The sequence below is a fragment of the Dermacentor albipictus genome, chromosome 3, assembly GCF_038994185.2.
Source record: "Dermacentor albipictus isolate Rhodes 1998 colony chromosome 3, USDA_Dalb.pri_finalv2, whole genome shotgun sequence".
NCBI lineage: Eukaryota > Metazoa > Arthropoda > Arachnida > Ixodida > Ixodidae > Dermacentor > Dermacentor albipictus.
Window position 1 is genome coordinate 166,357,568 of NC_091823.1, and position 20,393 is coordinate 166,377,960.

General features: G+C 47.6%; 1 protein-coding gene across 6 annotated transcripts in view; it reads right to left on the reverse strand.

Annotated features, from left to right (window-relative positions):
* Hipk (Homeodomain interacting protein kinase) overlaps positions 1-20,393 on the reverse strand; it is a 102,315-nt gene that overhangs the window by 49,860 nt on the left and 32,062 nt on the right. For all 6 annotated transcript variants that reach the window (XM_070536253.1, XM_070536254.1, XM_070536257.1 and 3 more), the window contains exons 4-9: positions 18,069-18,296; positions 15,792-16,469; positions 13,608-14,123; positions 9,963-10,333; positions 6,637-7,005; positions 1,117-1,269 (exon numbers count right to left, since the gene is read on the reverse strand). In XM_070536253.1, coding sequence (XP_070392354.1) covers positions 1,117-1,269; positions 6,637-7,005; positions 9,963-10,333; positions 13,608-14,123; positions 15,792-16,469; positions 18,069-18,296 — 2,315 coding nt within the window. The remainder of the gene's footprint in view (positions 1-1,116; positions 1,270-6,636; positions 7,006-9,962; positions 10,334-13,607; positions 14,124-15,791; positions 16,470-18,068; positions 18,297-20,393) is intronic.

A 20,393-nucleotide genomic window follows, 5' to 3' on the forward strand; every position in this document is an offset into this window, starting at 1 on the left:
CATAGGTCAACAGCTTCCACCGTCTTGTCAGTGCTCTTGGCAACTTGCCAACAGAAATATGCTGGAGCTGGGTCTGAGCAACAACTGCGCCATCAGGGGAAGAAAGCTCTTCGCTGAAGTGTCATTTGCCAACACTGGGTCCTGGCCAGCGACATGTGTGTTGCAGGGTGGTTGGTGCTTGGCGGGCAAACCTACAGGACACTGTAGAAAGTTTCGTCGCTTGCATGTGGTTGAGCCACACCTGTTGTGATGCAGCACACTTCTGCAGTTGACTTGAGTAATAGCTGCATGTGACTGTTCTGAAAAAGCACTTGGCATGCAGCTTGGAATGCTGCGTCAAAGGCAGTGGCAGGCCGTTGTGGAAGTTACTGTTGTGCCCTTCCCGGTTGCCAAACTAAAGAAACGACGCGAGACCGAGGAAGACCCAGAAAGATATCTGCGGTTTATTCTAAGCCAATCGTATCCAACTGTTTTCCTGTTTTCTTTATTTTTTGGTGGCACTGGCATGCTGCAACACATTGCTTCTTTATTTTTTTTAGATTACACACTGTATTTCCTTTCAAGATTTCGGAAAAGAGCTCAGTGAGCTAAATGTCTGAAATGCACAGGCTGGTATTCTGGGTTTTTTTTTTTTTTTTAACTTAGAGCCATGCCCGCCGTTAAGCGAACAAAAGCACAAACAGTGAGTCAGCACAGACTAATAGGTCCTTTGTAGGTTCTTTGTTTAATATTCTTTCTCCGTTTCCCGATTTGTTTCATTTCAAAAGCTTTTCCTCCTATTTTCTCACCGAATACCAAGACAGACGGTTCGTCATTAGTGAAGAAAATAGAGGTGGACACTTTTTTATGCACCCAAACCACGGCGCCAATGACAACCTCAGGCCGGGTCGTTCCTTCACGTGAGGCCAGCAAGGTGCCTCGAACATGGGGTTCCTGACATGCTTCTTTTTCATCTACAATAAGTAAAAATTAACAGCCAATCAAGACAGCTCAAGAGGAGGAGGAATGACTGCAAGGGTGCGACCTATCAATCTAGTGCTGACTCAACAGCACCCTCACGGTTCGGGGGAGCGGGGTTCTTTTTTCACAACTAGGTTCAGGGGCTCCTCTACCCACCAGGCGGGTGTGTCACAGTCGTCCTCCGAGTCCGAGCTGATGGTGATGATGCTGATGGCGGGACTCGGAGTGTCACGGATCACAATGGTGCTACGCTGGCGCTCCTTGCTGCCGATCTTGCCGCTGCTGCCACCCTGGACTACGGCACGGCTCCTGAGAGCACAGCAGGGAGAAACAACAGAATGTTAGAACAAGTAAATACACGTATTTTCAAACAAGTAGAACTTCTACCGCATGCTTCACATAACAGAATGACGCATCGTGTATGCAAAGCTACCACCACAACAAAGTTCACAAGAGGCACATTTTTGACCCACTGCGCTGCTAAGCTCGAGGTCGCAGAATCATATCCCAGCCACCGCGGCCACGTTTTCATGGGGGCAAAATGCAAAACCGCCCGTGTCCCGTCCATTGCAGGCACGTTAAGATCCCCTGGTGGTAAAAATTCATCCTAAGTCACCCTTACGGCGTAATCTCTTACTCAAATCATGGTTAAAGCACTGTTAGATACGGGACCATTTCCTGAGCCTACTTCGAGTTCCCCAGACCACATCAAATCGCACCACAGCTAATTAAGGAGCGCAGAAACACGGATGCCACATGCCTGAGGCACGGCACATGCAAACAAGTTGGCGGACCCCACTTCGTGTGCAGCTGGTGGAGCTATTCACTGCTTGGCTCTTCCCGAAAGTAGAGCAAGAGCCTGGCACTGTGGCGGGTAAAGTGGGTCCCGAAGCAAGACAGCTGTAATGCGCCGTGACAATCTGGCGGCGTCGCCCTTACCCATGTATTGTGACTGCGCATTGCAAGTCAGCAAGGCAAGACCACAGGGAGAAGAAAGCCCTCGGACAAACACCAAGCAGCGACTCTCTTTGCCGGGTGTGACTCCATCGCACAGGCGCCTACCATTGGCCGAAAATGGCGTCACCTGAGCGGGCTCTCCCATTGGCCAAAAAGAGCTTCACTAAGAGTGACGTCAGAGCCTCTCCCGAGTTTCCTTCCTCCGTGAGTCGACCCGTCCAACAACCATGCGGTGACCAGAATCACAGTGATGAGAGCATTTTTCACGAATGGCCACTTAGTGGCGGCCTCTCGAACTGGCGTGCGGCTTCTTGCAGCCAGTTCCATAGCCAAACCCGGCCAAGCCCAGCCAAAACTCATCAAAAGCCAAAATGGTGGTTGGAGCACTTTGCCTACTTCAGCCCAGGCGGGTTCGGGGTGCTAAGTTGCGACGTATCATGCGGGAACGTTTTCACAGCTACTACAGAACAGCGGGGTTCCTTATACATTGGATCCTATGGAAGCTATGCCGGGACCGGATGAAAACGACGTAGCAGCCGGGAAAACGCAGCAGTGAGGAACGTAACAGCGGGGTTCTACTGTATTGTGACGGCGCATTGCAAGTCAGCAAGGCAAGACCGCAGGGAGAAGAAAGCCCTCGGACAAACACCAAGCAGCGACTCTCTTCACCGGGTGCGACTCCATCGCACGGGCGCCTACTATTGGCCGAAAATAATGTCACCTGAGCGGGCTCTCCCATTGGCCGAACATGACATGTCTTCAAGACACCGAAGGGCTTAAAAGACGCAGACCGGGAGCATTCGTAGAGCATTCCTAGAGCTTTCCTTCATTGATCTCTTTCGAGCTTCTTGTCACGGGCCGCAGCGTCCGAGTTGCTGCCGGCCCGTAATGACTCTACCACTGTTAATTGACTCTCACTGTAAATCATGTAAATAAACCTCCCAAGTTTTTATCCCGAAGTACTCCTCAACTCCTACAGCACGTAAAACCCGAGAAATAATTTAAGAAAGGTGCAAATTTGTTTCAATTAAGTTTTCATAAAAGAAAGCATAAACAATGCCTCTTACCAAAAGATAAAAAACTATTAGAGTTGTTCTTTGGAGCCCCGACAATAAGAAAGCGTTGACAGTCAAATAAAGCACACATACCCACTTCTTATTGAGTGCCCACATCCCACTGTTAAAGCCAGCGTTGCCGCCGAAATTATGATAGATCAGTTTTGGCCATACCATCAGGGACCAACGAAAGTGATCTAATTATCCAGCGGGTCAAATTACAAAAGATCCAAAAGAAAATTTCAAACACACCGTTCATTCATTTGGCAGTATTTGCCCAATATTAAAGCTCCTAAACAAAACAGAAATATAACGTGCACCCAATTTTTTAGCAGGAAAAATGGGCAGAGGTCTAATATGTGCTGCACAATGGCGACCACTTTTCTAAAGTCAGATTCGCCGCAAGCGAGTCATTTGTTAAAACATAAGAATGACTCGAAGGCAGTTTTGGTTTTGTATCAGATTGCACTGCGCAGGCAATTTTCAATGTGAATTTCTCAACAAAAGAAGGAGAATAAGAAAACCACAAAGGTGCGCGCTTGAATTGGATAAATACTGTATCGGACATTGTGAGCTTTGGTTATAACTAGAAAATCTTCTTAGGACAGGCCAAAAATTGGCGTTTTTGATAGGAGATGATGGGTTTTCAACACATTCACTGTCCCATAAGCTCTAAGTAGTAAAGGCAAGGCGCAGAAGACCAGGACTCAGGAAGAAGAACACAAACGACAAGACCTTCGCGCCACTCAAAACTAAGTTTATTTTCGCAACAAGCCTGCCTTATGTAGGTTATTCACGCCGAGTCACGCACAAAACTTTAGAAGTAAAAAACAGCAAACTATCGACCATTCAGGAATGTTATCTGGCACATATTATCGAATGAGCAAACAAGAACCACACGTGGATCAGCACAGGAGGCAATTGATCTAGTATAGTCTTTTTCCAAGCCAACGGGGACAAAAAACCAGACATAAGAAGTACCGCCTACACTTCACTACCAACCAATCTATCCACAACATAACACACTTCAAACACCTAAGGCTCAGTCAGTGATAAAACCCGCTTGACTATGGGAATAATGACCAACGTATAACATGGAAAAAACATGAAAAATGCGTCTAAGTACAGTGTCAGCGTCAAAACTAAAATCTCTAATTTTGACACTGACACTGTACTTAGACGCATTTTCGTCGCTCGTCGCTTAGCCTGCTACCGCTTGGGGAGTGCGGTAGCAGAAGCGAGCGAATTGACCTTTGTGCGGCCTCTCGCTTCGATGCGAGCTAAGCAACGAGAACACAGCGCAGTGCGCATACATGCACAGACTCTTGTCTGCATCGCAGACCGCTTTGACGATAGGGGCCGCAAGGCCACAGTGTACGTAGCAGCCGCCGGAGCTCCTGTTCGCGCAAAGTGCACATGCAATCAGGAACTCCAAACGCCTGTGATGCGGCACGATTTCCGTCCATCTCAGTACAAGTGATCACTTTCCTTTTGATTGCGGCATCACGAGGAACTTGGCATGTCCTTGCCGTCGGCACTTCCAGGCCGATACAGTCAAACCTCGTTAATACGCACCTGCTTAATGTGCAATTGCAGTTTAAACGTAGTTGCAAAAATTCCCCCACCCAGCCCTATTGAACCCCATGTATTAACTGACCGTTTAGGTCGTAGTCACTCAGTGCCCACCAAACGGTTAGTGCGTACTATTTTCTTTCTTGCTTTATACGCACAGGCACAAATTCAGCAAAATCTCACGTGTGCAGATGTTAGATTCTCGTTATGACACCTGGACGACAGCCGCCAGCGATAGTGACGTTTAAACGTGGCCATGCCGATTGCAGCGCAAAAGCATAGCCTTCGAGATTCGCTTCCGGTAACGCAAAGAAGCTGCCGGTAGGGGTGCGAATTTGCTGTCACCGTCGAACCCAATCCAATTCAAGTAGTAACCACGCAGAAGAAAATTTTTTATTTTTTTAATGCATAGCCATTTCTACGCTTACGAAACCAGAAAAATGTCCCTTCATCCGTCTGTCCCTTAAGACGACCGCTTTCAAGATAAAGCCTGCAACTGCGGGTGACTTTCATGCTGCCTGTCACTTCAACGCGAACGAAGCGGCGAGAACGCAGCAGTCACGAAGCTTTCGGCACAAACGCATCCTGCCCCTTTCGCAAATCACTTTCAAGATGTGTGCCCATGCGTCTCTCTTCAGCGCGCAGCGGCAGTAACCCAGCGTGTGGAGCTATTAACAGTCAGCAATCTCTGCCCGCATCGCAGATCGTCTTCAAGTAAGGTCCACGCAGCCGTGCCATACACGCAGGTGCCACCAGTGCACATTTGCTCAAGGTTCATAATGGCTCGACGCGGATGGATAAGGCGGTAATGAGCGATAACAGCTTATAAGGATCGAAACATCATCAGTGCACCGGGCGCCGTCACCTGCAGTACTTTGCTTGCGTTATCATATCCACCTTGCGCCGCCGTGCGCACCAGTTCGTGTCACCGCAGCACTGCCTTTTGTACTGGCCAGATCAAGGTTGCTAACATTGATGACACCGCACTGCATGGAGATGAGCAAGTGGCACAATGCCTACACATACTTAGACACCTCCCAGAGAACTTCCTGCGTGATTTTTTTTTTCTTCACCCCGCCAGTGTACTTGCAGTGGTGGCGTTGTGGTGTTCAATGGTCTTTGCTGCGGCACATTGCATTTATGTTATTGGGAAGTCAACATTGTTACATCCGCGGAGTTCCCGGGTGGCGACATTGTTTCCGCCGTCGCACCTCACACCCATTTGCAACCGAAAGTGGCGACGACAATGCCGATGTGGAAGTGAACGACGGCCCTTCATTATCTGACGCGGCTCATGCTTTGAGCGTCATGCGAGCTTTTGCAGTGAAGTTGGGCCTCGTGGACACACTCGCTCACCGCCTTACCAAGTTTGAAGATGTCACAAGGCCACCACAGCAGCAAGTGAAGATCGCCGATTTTTTGGTGCCTACCCACAAATAAAGCCAGTCTGAGTGTGCGTGTTCGAGAGCATCGCAACGTAGTTCTTTTCCGGCTGGTAAGCAGCTTCTAAACTGGCACTGGCAGCTAATTCATACATCGTTTAGTGCGTACCTAAATGTTGTTCCCAGCCGACTACGTATTAACGAGGCTTGACTGTAGAGCAAACACAGAAAGCTGGAAGACCGGAAGACGGACAGTAAACTAACCTAAGCATGCATACTACAGCACATGGAGGAAGCTACAGCAGCTATGCTTGAAGCACGTACGAGGCGGCCATGTTGAAGGGCCGATGGTGGTATGGCAACACAGATTCAGGGTCGTATTCGATTCTAACACATACACAATTTGTGGACTATCATAGACTATAGACTATCAACTATACACTATCATGGTCCTATAGACTATTAAGGTAATAGGACCAGTAACGGTGCACCAAGGCTGTCTGAATAACCAAGCACGTTCAAATCACCAGTGTCTAAAAATACCGGTCCGCAACTCTAGTGGCACCTCCGTGATTGCCAATGCCGGCTCCCACGTAGTTGCTGGGGGAGAAATGAGCCGTAACAGAATTACCAGGGAATATCTGAGGACCACTACGGCAGCCAGATTTTCCACACAGCTGTCCCGGAGAGTTGCCGAGGAGCCAACTCACCCATGCACTGAAGACTCGTGGTGTCGGCCAGCCGACACCGTGGCCGCAGCGGAGGGCAGCAGGGCAGCCGCAGCCTCCCACTTGGGCGGGCTGCTCTCCTTGACGCGCTTCTTGACGGGAGACAGCTGCTGCTGCTGGTGCACGGCCTGCACCAGGTGTGGCGGCTGCAGGGTGTGGCTGCTCCGGTGGTGGTGGCCGCCATCGATGGCAATGGGCGCGTGGCGCTGAGTCTGGTGCCGGTACGGCTGCGATGCCAGTGACAACGACGACTGCTGCAGTGATGACGAATGCAGGCTCGTCGACAGTGGCTGCTGCAGCTGCTGTTGATGGTGAAGCGACAGGTCATCCTCCCGGTACAGGCTGCTGCGGCTGAGCGGAGGAGAAAAGGACTCAAGTCAGCCTTGGGAAAATCGTCATAGCACACAAATACAGTTAAACCTCGGTATAACAAACTTCAACATTACCAAATTCTTGATATAACAAGCAACTATTTAACTTTCTATAACTCCTGGTCCATAAGACAGCATGTATTTAGAACCTCAATATATCAAAGTATGTTTATAAACAATTTCGGTCACGAAATTTTACTGCCAATGCAAAGGAATACTACCGTGAAAACGTAAACTTCTGCAGACGCAGAGGGTTGAATTACAAGCAGCTGCCTGTGAACGTGCCTCTCGAAGTGCACGCCACGTGACCAAGAGTGACAGCCAACGCACTGCAGCCTCACATTCGTATACGAAGTCCAAGTGCGAGAACATTGTACTGCACCCCACATGCTTTATGTTTTGAGTGCAAGTGAGAGCGTGCGAGGGTGTGCTGAGAAGGATTGTGGTTTGATAGGCACAATCTTCCCAGGAGCAAGGTGAAAGGAGGAGAGGACAACCCAATCAAGTGCTTTACGAGGTTGGGGGGGGAGTGCAGGTTGCCACATGTCTCGTTTTCTAGCGTACCTGAGCGCACACGCAGCCCACCCGCCCTATTTCAGAGGTAATCTGTGGCGTGTGCAACGAGCCGGTGTGCCGAGATAGCACGGCATCACGTGCACCGTCTTCCCATTCATTCAGTACTGGAGGTTGCGTACGATGCGTGGAAGCCAGGAAAGATGAACAATTCGCTCCCTGCTGCCAGCACTTCTCGTGACAGTGTCGTCCCACTGCTCACGACACCATCGGTCGCGGGGGTGGAGCGACAGCTAAAGTGTGGCTGGCTACATTTCATCCAAAGGTATTGTCGAAATGGTGTGAAATCGTACCTTTCATCACTGACACAAATTTAACAAAATAAATTTCTTCCCCAATCCAAACTTGCTTTTTCCGATTGCCCAATAATTCGCACAATTTTGCAGTCCTTCAAGTGCAAGAAAAATTCATCGGCAACGGTACACATTTGCAAAAAGAAATTCAAATTTCAATGTAACGAAACAAATTGCCGATTTCACTGAATAAGAGAGGAAGCACACTGTCTTCCATCGCATGCAAGTATGCAGGGGGGGGGGGAGTTCCATCCTGGGCGGCTGCGTATGGCTTCGCTGAGCGCGGTTGCGCGGGCCCTGTACTGAAAAGTAATCTGCAGCGGGTACAGAGTCTAGGCATGCCGAGGGCTGATGGCTGCGTGTGCACTGTGTTCTCGTCGCTTAGTTTGTGCCAAAGCTAGAGGCAGCACAAAGAGCAATTTGCTTGCTGCCATTCTTCCTGGTGCCTGCATTTTGACAGCAACTATCTGCACTCATCAAGTGAGATATGTTCATGTTTGCCTGTGCACACATGTCACCACGCTTGTTAATTTAGTTTGTAAGCAAATGTTAAGTTTGTACGGCCAATAAAACTACTATTGTTACTTCATATAGCTGTCTAATAATTTGCAATCACAATCGATGCTTCGCCTTCTGGGCGAAACTGCGACATTTAATTGTCTCTGTATTCCTCAGTGGCAGCACTGAAGTTTCTTCATACACTCGAACCTCCTGGAGAGCCAAAATTACTATAATTCTGGAACCCTACTCTGCACGCACAATTTCTTTTCATGCATTCTTTCTTTTTTTTATCGGACCATAAATCAATGGAATGCGCTGCCGTTGGAAGCATTTTGTGATGGGCATAATCCTGACTTTGAAAGCCGTGTACCTTTCCATTTGTGACCACACAGTACAAAAAGTGGTGGTTTTTTTTTCACATTGCACATTTGTTTTGGTTGTGCTTTGCACATTTTCTCTATCCTGCTGACTTTTGATTATAATTATGTACAGTAAAACCTCGTGAAACCGTACCCGCTTAAACAATAGTTTCGTTTTAAATGTAGTGAAGTCAAATCCCCAACTCATAGGCCATTGAACATAATGTGCTTTGTAACCGCATAAACCGTACCAGCTTATGTGTATGTATCGGTTAACACCTAGTGTTTCCACTTTTCTTCGCATTTCCATCGAGCGGCCCGGCAGAACAACAAGCCTCAGAGATCAGAACAATGGCCTCTAAGCGCCTTGTACGTTTGCGCATGAAGCCACATCAACATCAACATCATTTTGGCGGCGTGCAAAGAACAACTCTCGTCATGAAGGTTGGATAAAAAAGACGTCGGGTGCTCAGCATAGACGAAAAATTAGACATCACTTGTGCTATCAAATGTGACACGAAGAAGTTGGCGCTGGCACGCGACAAGGATCTACTGCTGGCTACGGTGTGTGGCATTTGGAATGCAAAGGAGTTGCTCGGCAGCGCTGCTGCGACCGGAAAAAGATGTCGGCTACAAGGTTTGACTTTTCGCCATCGTTGCCTCTGTTGTTGCCAAAGTGTCGACTAGCGACAGTGATGAGGACTACACGGAAAGCGACAGCAAGGGCAATGCTCGACACAGCACAAGCTGCCCAGTATGTCAGCCTCATGAACGCAATTGTCGCGACGAGAACAGCACGCCGCAATGGGAAAGGCATCCCACGATTTCTGCTGTGCTACCACGTCCATTCACGGAGAGTATGCAACGCCAATGAGGAATCTGCCATGCGAGTGTTTGCCATGAAGTGGGGGCTGACTGAAAAGCTGGCTCACAACTGCAGTAAATTTGAGGCAGCTGTCATCACTGCTAGGCCACTTCGGCATCAAACGAACATAAAAATTTTGTCGCGCGAAGTGAATGTTTTTGCCCTTTCATCACACTCTCTCCGAATTCCGTTTTTGGCAGGTAAGTGGGCGATCTCATACTATTTCGGTTAAACAGTACTACCGTTTAGTACGTACTCTTTCTGAGCTCTGGCCAACTACAGTTTAACAAGGTTTCGCTGTACAGCTTCGCTGTAAAAGAAAGAACATAGTGGCAAGTGTCCACACCTGGCCTTAGTGTGCCGCTTGGAGAGGGAGGTCGAGACCGACAGCGAGGCAGCCGAAACCGGCACTGCGTGGTGTTGCGCTGCCATCAGCTGTCCAGCAGTAGCCGTCGGCTGGTGCCGGGCGGCGGCAGAGGCGGCAGCCGTGGCAGCAACCACGTGGCCCCAGGCAGGTGCGCCGGCCAGGGGAATGACCGCTGCAGCGGCGCGCTCGGCAGGCAGCAGTGCAGCACGCTCGAGCACCAGGGACCGGCCCCAGGCGTCGTCCGAGAGCACGGCAGCAGGAGCGCCGCGGGGCGCAGTCTGCCAGGTTGCCGGCACCAGCATCTGCCTGTTGCTGCTCCAAGCCGGCTGTACTGGATTGGTCAGCAGAACCTGGTGCAAGAATAAAGGGTTTCGAACATGTGATTACACTGTTGCGCTACAGTGATTGTAAAGCAGCAGTAACACTACTACAAGGAATGAATAAGACTCAAACTTCTTACAGTCAAGATCCGATTTTTTGGGCTCATTGGAGGTTGCGAAAACGTGCAAAAAACTCAATGCATGCCTTTTTGCCCCCTCCTCCCTATTGCTCAAATCCCCACAGGCATGTTCGAAATAGCTCTAAGGCCCTGCCGATCTGCTTATCAGGCGTATCAGTGCTGGAAGACTAAAAAGAGAGGGCGGGTGCATGCTTGTATAATTAAAGAATACATAACTTGTCCCATGACAATGGCCCCTTTCAACTTTTTGGTGTGCTTCACCGGAATACATTGCCTACGCTTGACCGCGTAACACCACTCCACGTTGACTAAGCTGACTTTAAAACACTGGCATTATGCAAAGCTTGACACGTGTCGTGCTTTCCGGGCTTCAACACCATCGGCGAAGATGACAAAGGCAGAGTGGACACAATTGCTGACAGCAGCGCAGTCTTTCAATGAAAAACACTGCAGCCAACAGCAGAAAGCTTGGTAGTAAACATCAAAGCAGCTAGGCGTAGCATTGACCTTGTGGCTATGGCTGTCGGAGATCAGCGCGTGAGAGCGCTGGTGTGAGGCTGTGAGATTATTAATCTGGCAGCGGGTATAGCTTCAATTCATGCCACTTTGGACCTCTGTTAGAGGGCAGCAACAAGTCCAGCTCAGTTCCACAAGAGACAAAAAAACAGGTGGTATATTTCACATGTTAAATTTTTATGATAATTTTACATCCTACGCACCTGACTGAATAGTGCTGAACTGCAACTTGTTTTTTGAAGAAAGCTATTACTAAACAGGGAAAAAATTATCAAAGGTTATCGGATGACGATGACAATTTTACCAAATGTGTTCTTTTTCTTAAATTCACGACAATGCTGCCACTCAAGAATTAATTTATCAAATATCCCTTATTTTCAATGCAAATAGAAGTAATGGGTAAGTAGCTGGGCATTTTCTGGATTTGTGAACGATGTAACCTTAAAAAAAAAATTTTTCAAAAATGTTCCGTTTTTTATAACTTGCTCATCTTTGGGACTTCGTTACTACTTCTCTGTACACCCAAGCTTCTCGTGATTTACAGCAGAGATGGGCCTTAAGGTGGATAATAAACCTGTGCATTTTCTTTATTCAGCCAATTTTTAAAGCAATAAATTTCGACGCTCAAAACATCAAAATTAGAAAAATTTTACTTTATTGATAAATTAATGTAAAAAGAAACCTTTCGATCTTGTTCAAAGTCACCCGAATGGTTCTCTGAGGATTGTGGAATAAAATGGCAAAAAAAAAAAACATGCTGCATCACTTTTATTGGAACAATGCTACAAATGCTCCGATATTGTGTTTCGAAAGAGTGGTCCCCATAGTATGAAAATTATAATTTCTTTCAAGGACATGATGCAAGGCGCGCCTCCGCATCTTCCGAGCATTCCTCAATGGCAAGAATGAGGTAGTTGCGGTCGATGCGAAATGTTTTCGGAAAGAAAAGAAACTGAACACAATTCCCCCCCGCGCAGTTCGTGATTTCAGTATGGCGGCTGATATTCCTCATCAACCGGCAGCACACCCAGTAGCAGCATTCCTTTCTCTGATAGTGTGGAACGGAATTCAAATCTTGGATGCTGATGAATGCATTCACCCAATGCCTGTGTTGCGTTGATGTGCTATTCCAAAATTAAAAGGTCGTTACGAAAGGTAAAGATTATTTGTGCTCCCGGATAGCAATAGCCAGGAGTGTTGGTTTATTTAAGACAAAAGTGTTCATTTTCACACAAGGTGCAATCAACCAGAACTTAAAAAGTTTCGATATTGTGATGGTTGGTGGCAGCAGTTAGCTTTCAACAAGTGCGACTATGAGTACACTTTCTTGAGGCTTTCATGGGAAGAGTGCGAAGAGGCTTTTCGCATCCATTTATACTGCATTATTATGTATGTATGCGAACGCGCCATTTTTGCCGGCAGGAAAGCAATGCTGCACGTAAGACTGTCAGAGAAAATAAAAAGTTGGCAGTACACTTCGGAACACGAAAGATTTTCAAGCAATAATGGCTGCTCATAATGGCCAATTAGGTTATTTACCCGATTAGAGCACACCTTTTACTCCTTCCCCCACGCCCCCCGGTAAATTGAACCGAAAATTGCAATTGCACACTTTACTGCATAACAAGGCTGCATTCTGATGGAGCTGACATTTTAAAAACCAATGCGGTGAAGTTGACTTCAGGAAACCTACCGCTGTGATGAGACACAAATTTAGGATATTTCTTCTTGCTAAAAAATAGGGTGTGCGTTACATTTCTACATTGTTTAGGAGCTTTATTGTTATTTCTACGTTATTTTTCTCATTTGGACACAGAGAAAGCAGGCGCACTTAATTCGGGGGCATGTTAGAATTGGGCCAATATTGTCAAATCAACCAGTGGTTTGTTTTGAAGTTCTTTTTTTTTTGCAACTTGTCTAATTTGACCACCCGGATAATTCAGTCTATTTCATCGGTCCCATCAGGATAGAATTAACAAAAGTCGACTGTATCAAAAAAAATTTTACATTAAGGTTCATCGTTTGATAGGGATGGGCAAATATTTGATATTTCGAATACAAATAGTATGCGTGCAATATTGCTTTCTTACTCGAAAATGAGCTATTTGGTATTTTCGCATATTGGAACTTGGCAAATATTTTGCAACAACCGACTGTTTAAGCATAGTTACTGTTCTCCATCTGCTAAACAAAGGATCACTAATGGACAGAAGTGCAATGACAAAACTTTCCTTTCCCCAATTTTTAATATTTTTTTGGCAACCATTTATTTTATCTTTTAGTTGGAGGGGTTTTTGGAACAGGCTATAATACCGCTGAGAGGCTACTCCTGCTGCTTTTCTAACGACAAATTGGTGACCTTGGGTTTAAAACTGATCCTTTGTCTTTCTTATACTAGCCAGTACAGACATGGTACATAATTATACCAAAACAAATATTCCTGCTGTAAATATATGCGTCTGCATCTCACAATTCACTATTCCATTCAAGATTCAATGCTTGCTGTTCGTATCTGATTCGTACTCGAAGTTTTGACTATAACATCAGGAAACTTCACACGGCAGTTTTTGCCATACGGCTCGGAGTTGGCGAGGCTGAAGAGCATCGCCCTATCAGGCATGGAGACAGGCTCTGCCCGCAAGACCCACCTGGCGTCCGTTCTGCTCCACGACCGACACCGGCACGTACTGCTGCAGCTGAAGCGCAGCGGCTGTGGGTGCTTGCTGTGCGGCGGCAGCGGCCGCTGCGGCCGCGACGACGACGTGCTTGGCCGGAGAGCCCACGCTGTACGCCCCGCCCGGCGGGCAGAGGATCGAGGACACGCACAGGCTGCCGGGAGCTGCCGCCGCGGCCGCAGCCCGGCCCTGGGCCGCGTAGAGCGTGGCGCTAGGCGAGGGGCCGCGGGCGAAGTGGGCCGCCGCCGCAGACGTTGCGCCGGACCGGCGGCAGGCCTCCATGGTTTGGACCGAAGCCCGCACGTTGGCGCAATGCGCGTAGTCCACCAGGTGGCTCAGGCTGACGAAGCTGTGGTTGAGAGCCTCACCCGGGGCAACGCGGCGCTCCTGGTCCAGGGTCAACATGCGCTTGAGCAGGTCTACGAACTCGCGCCGGTCGGCCTTCTCGGCGAGCAGCTCGCCCCCTTCGAGGTCGGTGGGCACGTTCACCTGTGAACGACACATTTTACAGGTTCGAAACGGTGTCACTGGCAAATCAAACAGTGATGCAACTACAGAGCATAACACTTTTTGAAGAACAACACAGGTTTGTTACAGAAGGAAGCGACACTCAACCACATGCTTTGCAAGCAATGCTGCACAACTTGTGCACATCTAGAAATTTTTCCCTCTACATTTTTCATGGTGAACTGCTTTAGATAAACTATGCCATGCGTGCAATAAAATCATGAACGGTCCACACTCCTTACAAGTGATGTGCACACTACAGACTTGTTGAATAATAGAATGGGCTATACTAACAATAGAGTAGTAATAGTAACATTTAAACAACATTAACAGGCCCTGCTTAACAGAATACCATATAAAATGGACACAATTCACAGCAAAATTATACAAATTTGGCATTTCGGAAGCAGCCCGAACATTGCTGCTATAAATATGCCTAAATCTGCACATTTCATGGTGAATAAGCTTAACCCTGCAGCATCTTTCATCTAATAAAATGTTAACATACAGTAGCTGACCAGATATGTCTTACTTCAAAGGGTCAAAGTTAATAAAAAATGAAGCAGTAAAGCAATTTCAATAGATAAAGAGCATAAATGTCACTGCATCTTTCTTGCCAGCAGGCAGAAAAGCTCATTAGCAACTTTATGCTTGGCCTTATGCTAAACTGCTAAAGCCCAATATTTGCTAAAAATTAATCTTGTTTTTTTGTGTTCAACAACATTAGGTCCCAACACACATTGTCATCATTATCAAGTTCACATGACCAGCAGTCCACAAACAAGCAGAAAGTTTTCAATTATATGTAACGTTCTTTCCCTGCCCCTGTCAACCACACAGGTTACCTTGCTACTGGTTACTTGGCCATAGACTGGCATATCATTTTTAATAAGCCACTGCCACTGAAAACTGAGTGCGCATAAACACATTCTTTCAGACATGGCCTTCCTTTATGTCATTGGTGAAATATTTGTAAGAAACATGTGGCATAACTTGGGGAAATTGCATTTTTTTAGTGTGTTGTCTTCAAAATAGTGCTTCGGCAGGTGCTGTCGCACCTTTCTTAGTACCATCTTAAGCACAAGAGATTGGAAATTCAGGTAGATGCAGCGCTGTATTTAGTCAAGCAGAAATGCAATCCACAAAAGCAAGCGTGAAAGGCGTGTTTTTATCTTTTTTAGTGGGTGGGAGATGGAGTTAGAGTGACCTAAGTCATCCTGGAAACAGGGATACTACCGGCACACCGGTGTGAACGCTTTACCCTGTCTGACAACAGCTAATGTTTCAGCTCAATTGTATGAGTCAAAAAGTGGTTCACAACATTCGGAATTCAGTATGTACACTAATGGGTGTCCACCCGGAATTTGAAAAAATGCATATCTCAAATTCGTATCAGGCGTGAACGTATCACCGAGATTCTACTGTATGTGCCAGACATTATCACTTTCCCTACAATAATTAGAAGATTTTACCATCCTATTCCATCCATTTTGTCCTAGATTATGATAATCCCAAACAGAGGCGTTTTCATCTGGCACTTGATTTCATGTTTAGGAAAAGTCTTCAGTCTGCGTACTGTCGCCCAGCTGCAACCAGGTTGAAAAACACCCTCCATTAGCCCCTGTGCAGTACCACAACACCAGGGCTCACCTGTGCCATGTCGTCGAGGCAGTTGAAGATGTACTTGCGTGCCTCCTTAGAGCGCACACCCGTCTCCGCTTCATGCTCTTCCGGGCTCTTGAGCCGCCAGAAGGGGTAGTTGGAGTCGGTCTCCCGGTGGAAGAAGCGCGTCGTCTTGGCCGCCGCGTTCAGCAGGTGTTCTGCGGGGAGCCCCTGAGTCTGGCTGATGTAACGGATCTGGTCGTACTCGGACGAGCCCGGGTAGAGCGGCCAGCCGAGGAACAGCTCGGCAACGACGCAGCCCAGCGACCACATGTCGATGGCCTCGCAGAAGGGCAGGCCCAGGATGATCTCGGGCGCCCGGTAGTAGCGCGACTGGAGGTACGTCGAGCAGACTGCCTTCGAGACGTGCGAGGCGGAGCCGAAGTCTATGACCTTGACTCGAAAGGGCTGCCGCACGGGGTCCACCAGCATGATGTTCTCGGGCTTCAGGTCGGCGTGGATGAGACCCAGCTGCTTGAGCTTGAGCAGCGCCGTCAACACCTGCTGCAGCACGGGCCGGATGCACTTCAGCGGCAGAGGCGAGAACTTGTTCTGCTTGAGGAAGTCGTAGAGGTTCTGCTCAAGCATCTCGAAGACCAGGCAGGTGTGCGACTTGTGTGAGAAGCACTCAAACGCACGCACAAAGTTGAAGTCATCGGCAGGCTCCTGAGTGTACAATAATTCCAAAAAGAAAGGGTTACGATTTTACAGTGGCTTGGCAGCAGACTTGCCTCACTATTACAAGCACCAGTGAAGTAACTCAAATACAGCAGAACCTTGCTCATACGTTTTGCAAAAACACCACGAGAAGAAACGTACTAACCGGGAAAACGTACGATCAGAAGTAACGACAAAAATTTGACACACTTGACTATTGTTGTCATTCACATAATGCAAAGCGTCGTGCGGATTGTTGCGGCACAAGACACTGATGCGCGTTGAGCTGGTGGTGCTCCGGTGGTCTAAGACAAACTTTGTTCTTTTCCTGTTGCGTGGAGTTTTAAAAAAACCGAAACGAAACTGAGCTGGTGGGCGGCACCGGATGCCGCTGACGCGAGGTGCGATGCTCACAATGGGAACGGCGGTGTGTTTGGATTATCGCCTAATGAAAGCGTGGAGTTCGCTACCAATGGCAGTGCCCACGATGTACTGTAAATGAGAGAGGTGAACGTGCAAACATTGGCGCCGGGAAGACACACACAACGGGAACGTATCATCGAGGTTCTACTGTAATTGTATGAGTTTCAATTTTCTCTTAGCTGAATTGTCTCTGGGCAGAACAGACATAGCATAGAAGCGAGTCCTTCAAACAAGGTTGAGAGTACGTGCCTGTTGCCGTTTCAAAGAACTAGAAAAAAAAAGCTTTCTAAGCAATGGCCATAAAAGGACGAACATGACGTTTCAGTCAGCCACAAAAGTAACCTTGAGGGTTACAGCTTGCCCAGTGGGGGGGGGGGGGGGGGGCATTGCTAAAACCCATAAATGCTGAATTTCATGTGTCAAGCAAAAAGGTGTCAAATCCAGGCTGACTGTATATATCGCCTCTTGCCAATGGCACAAATGTAGCCTGCCATAGCTACTGGCAACTCTGGAACTGTTACTCTATGGCACCACTCACGTTACCAGCCGCCACCGGCACTCTGCATCCCGTCTAGAGCCACAGGGCAGGTGCTCCAACCACACATTTTGACAGGGTGCCTACAACATTGGCACATTCGATTTCCCTAATTTTTCCAGGTTTTTACAGGCTATCTTTATGCAAATTCACTGGCCATCTACAGCACCGGAGGTTCAGAAACAACAACGAAAATGGTGATTTATGGCTTGCCAAGTTACAATGCCAGGCTATAATTTTCTAACAATTGCTGCCAGTAAGCTGCCAATAAGGTGGGATGCACTATTAGATTTAACTTCATAATTTTCTAATCACCTGGCCAGGTTCACACTCTCAAAACTAGCAAAAAGACATTATTTGCAGGTTGCTTAGGTTCAGTCGAAAACCTAGCTTTCATCTGGCACACCACTAGCTTCACTACAACCACTACACCTAACCATTTTCTCGATTCAAGGCAAGCAAGTGAAGAATTGTTTTTTTTCCGAGAATATCCTGGAAGTGATAAATTCCTCAAGTATTCCAGGCTTCCCGCGATGGTAGACACCCTGTTTGAGGGTGTCCCACCGTCATAATATGGTTGCCCACTGCCCAAGCCTGCCACTGTACCCGTGTGCAGAAAGTGGAGGGGGGTAGGAGGAGCGCAGACTCACCTGAGCGAGGCGGTGCAGGATGCTGACCTCGATCTGCCCCTGCCGAGCGTAGGACGGGTGGTTCTTGAGGATCTTGATGGCCACGATCTCGTTGGTGCCTTTCTTCCAGCACTTGACCACCTGGCCAAAGGTGCCCCGGCCCAGGAACTCCAGCACCTCGTACTGGTTCTGCTGGGAGTACAGCACCTCATGCTGCACCAGCTGGTAGTCACCCTCGGAGGTGCTCGCCTGCACAGTCGCGGTGGTTGGGCCACACGTTTGAAAATCACGTCCACTTCGCATAAATGCCCGGTACCACACCCACTCTCGCAAGTTCACCAGAAGGCTGCCAAATGTTTCGCTTACGTGCAACGTCACGAATCCGGCATAACAAACAACCCCTTTGAAGCTACTGTGCTCACTCAGTCCTAACGTTTGCTTATGTTTTTTTCATGAAAAATGAAACTGAAAATGACAGCTGCATAGAATTCAGCACCAAAGCACAGCTGCAACTGTGACAACCTTTACTACTACTATGTGAACATCTAGTTGTAGACTTCAAATCAAATATTGAATACCGCAATGTCTTTCACAAATTTTGGGCAGGGAAATGTGGTGCTGCATACGCTTGGGAGCCTCCTAGCATTGCGTAACAAGAATGTAGCAACCTATCAGTAACATAGGTACATAGAAATCAAGAAATACCATATGGTCTACTCTTATTAAAGGGAACACCAAATTACCATGTCAGCACTGATTGCAGCTCAGTTCTTCTATATGAAGTCTGGAAAATATTTCTTTTTTATCAGTAGAATTTCTGTTGAATATACAATCAAGTGCTTTTCTTTCTCTGAAAGTAATGAATTAGTGACATTCTGTTGTACTGGATGCCAATGAGGTTCTCAGTTTAATAGTGCACCTGTGTCTTGCGGTAACCTTTTATCTATTGCATAGAAAGTACTGTAAAAACCCGCGTATAATACGAACCCGCATGCAGTACGTGGTAAAATTCTTGGGACGCAAAATGGAAAAAAATCCACATATAGTACGAGTTAGGAAAACTCGAGGAAAACATTTATTTAAATTTCACTTTTTACGCTCGCTGTTGGAGTACGATTTCTGGGAATGTCCCACTCTTCGAGCCGCGAAAGCTTCTTCGTCTTCCGCTGCACGCGAAAAGGACTTCCTTCTGTCGACGCCTCCCGCAAATGCTTCCCTCGTTGACGCCAAACTGCCTCCCGGCCACACTGTTGCCAATGTCCTGTGTAGCTCAAATAACCTTTCTCTTGAAAGCAGCCGAGTACTGTTTTCGTGGTCCAGACATCTTGGTCCTTCAATGCGGAATAAAAAAGATGCACTTCGTGAAGCATGGTTTGTACGCGTGCTGCCAAGGTGCGCACTCAACAATAAAGAAACGATGCTGTATTCACGCAGCGACAACGAAACCAAGCCGTAGCCACGCAGCAATAAGGAAGCCAAGCCATAGCCACGCAGCAACAACGAAACCAAAACTTCTAGCCCAAATTTCTGACTGAAATTTTTGTTCGGATCCGCACATAGTACGAGGCAAAAATTTGGGACGCTAATAATAGGAAAAAAACCTCATATATGCGGGTTGTTACGGCATTGCTTTCCAGTTTTTCTCCAAAATACGGAAGGGTTATCCCAACCTTACGGCAGGTGGGTTCTCCGTAGGCCAATCTGCACGACAGACAAAAGGACCGGGCATCACGTTACACAACCACCAGTCGATGCATAGTCGGTGCCAACAGTCAAAAGCGGGTGCCGTCTGCTGCATTTCATTGTAGGTTCAGCACGATTTCCCACCTGCCAGATTCTGAAATCTGGAGTGTCAAGGCAAGTTTGTGTCATGTTCTGCCGACCTGGATGGACCTTGCACTGAAAGGTGACCCCGGCCGATGTGGCACCATTCTGCGAATTGCGCCAATGGGGTGCCGTGCGAAATCTTCACATCGGGCCAACATCAGGAAGCATTCGCAGTGACAAAAACAGCTCTAGTGTCAACCGGGCCTACCTGTCCACAGCGTGCTTGGTGCTTATTTTGCGCCAAAGACAAAGTGAAACACCCGCTTGGGTGGCGTCGAGCATGAGGGGCTCCGCGGCACACACAACACCACGTGAGTCTCTACACCGAACACATATCTAACATTCAAAAAATCTAATAGTAGATATTCCATTAGCCAATCAAATTATTTGTACATTCATGATTCGATTCAATTTGGTGATATTCTAGTATTCACACACCCATTAATTGCTGCCATTAAAATTGCCATGATTCAATCTAATCCACATGGAAGTTCCAGCTGTAGGAGCTGCACTAGCGGC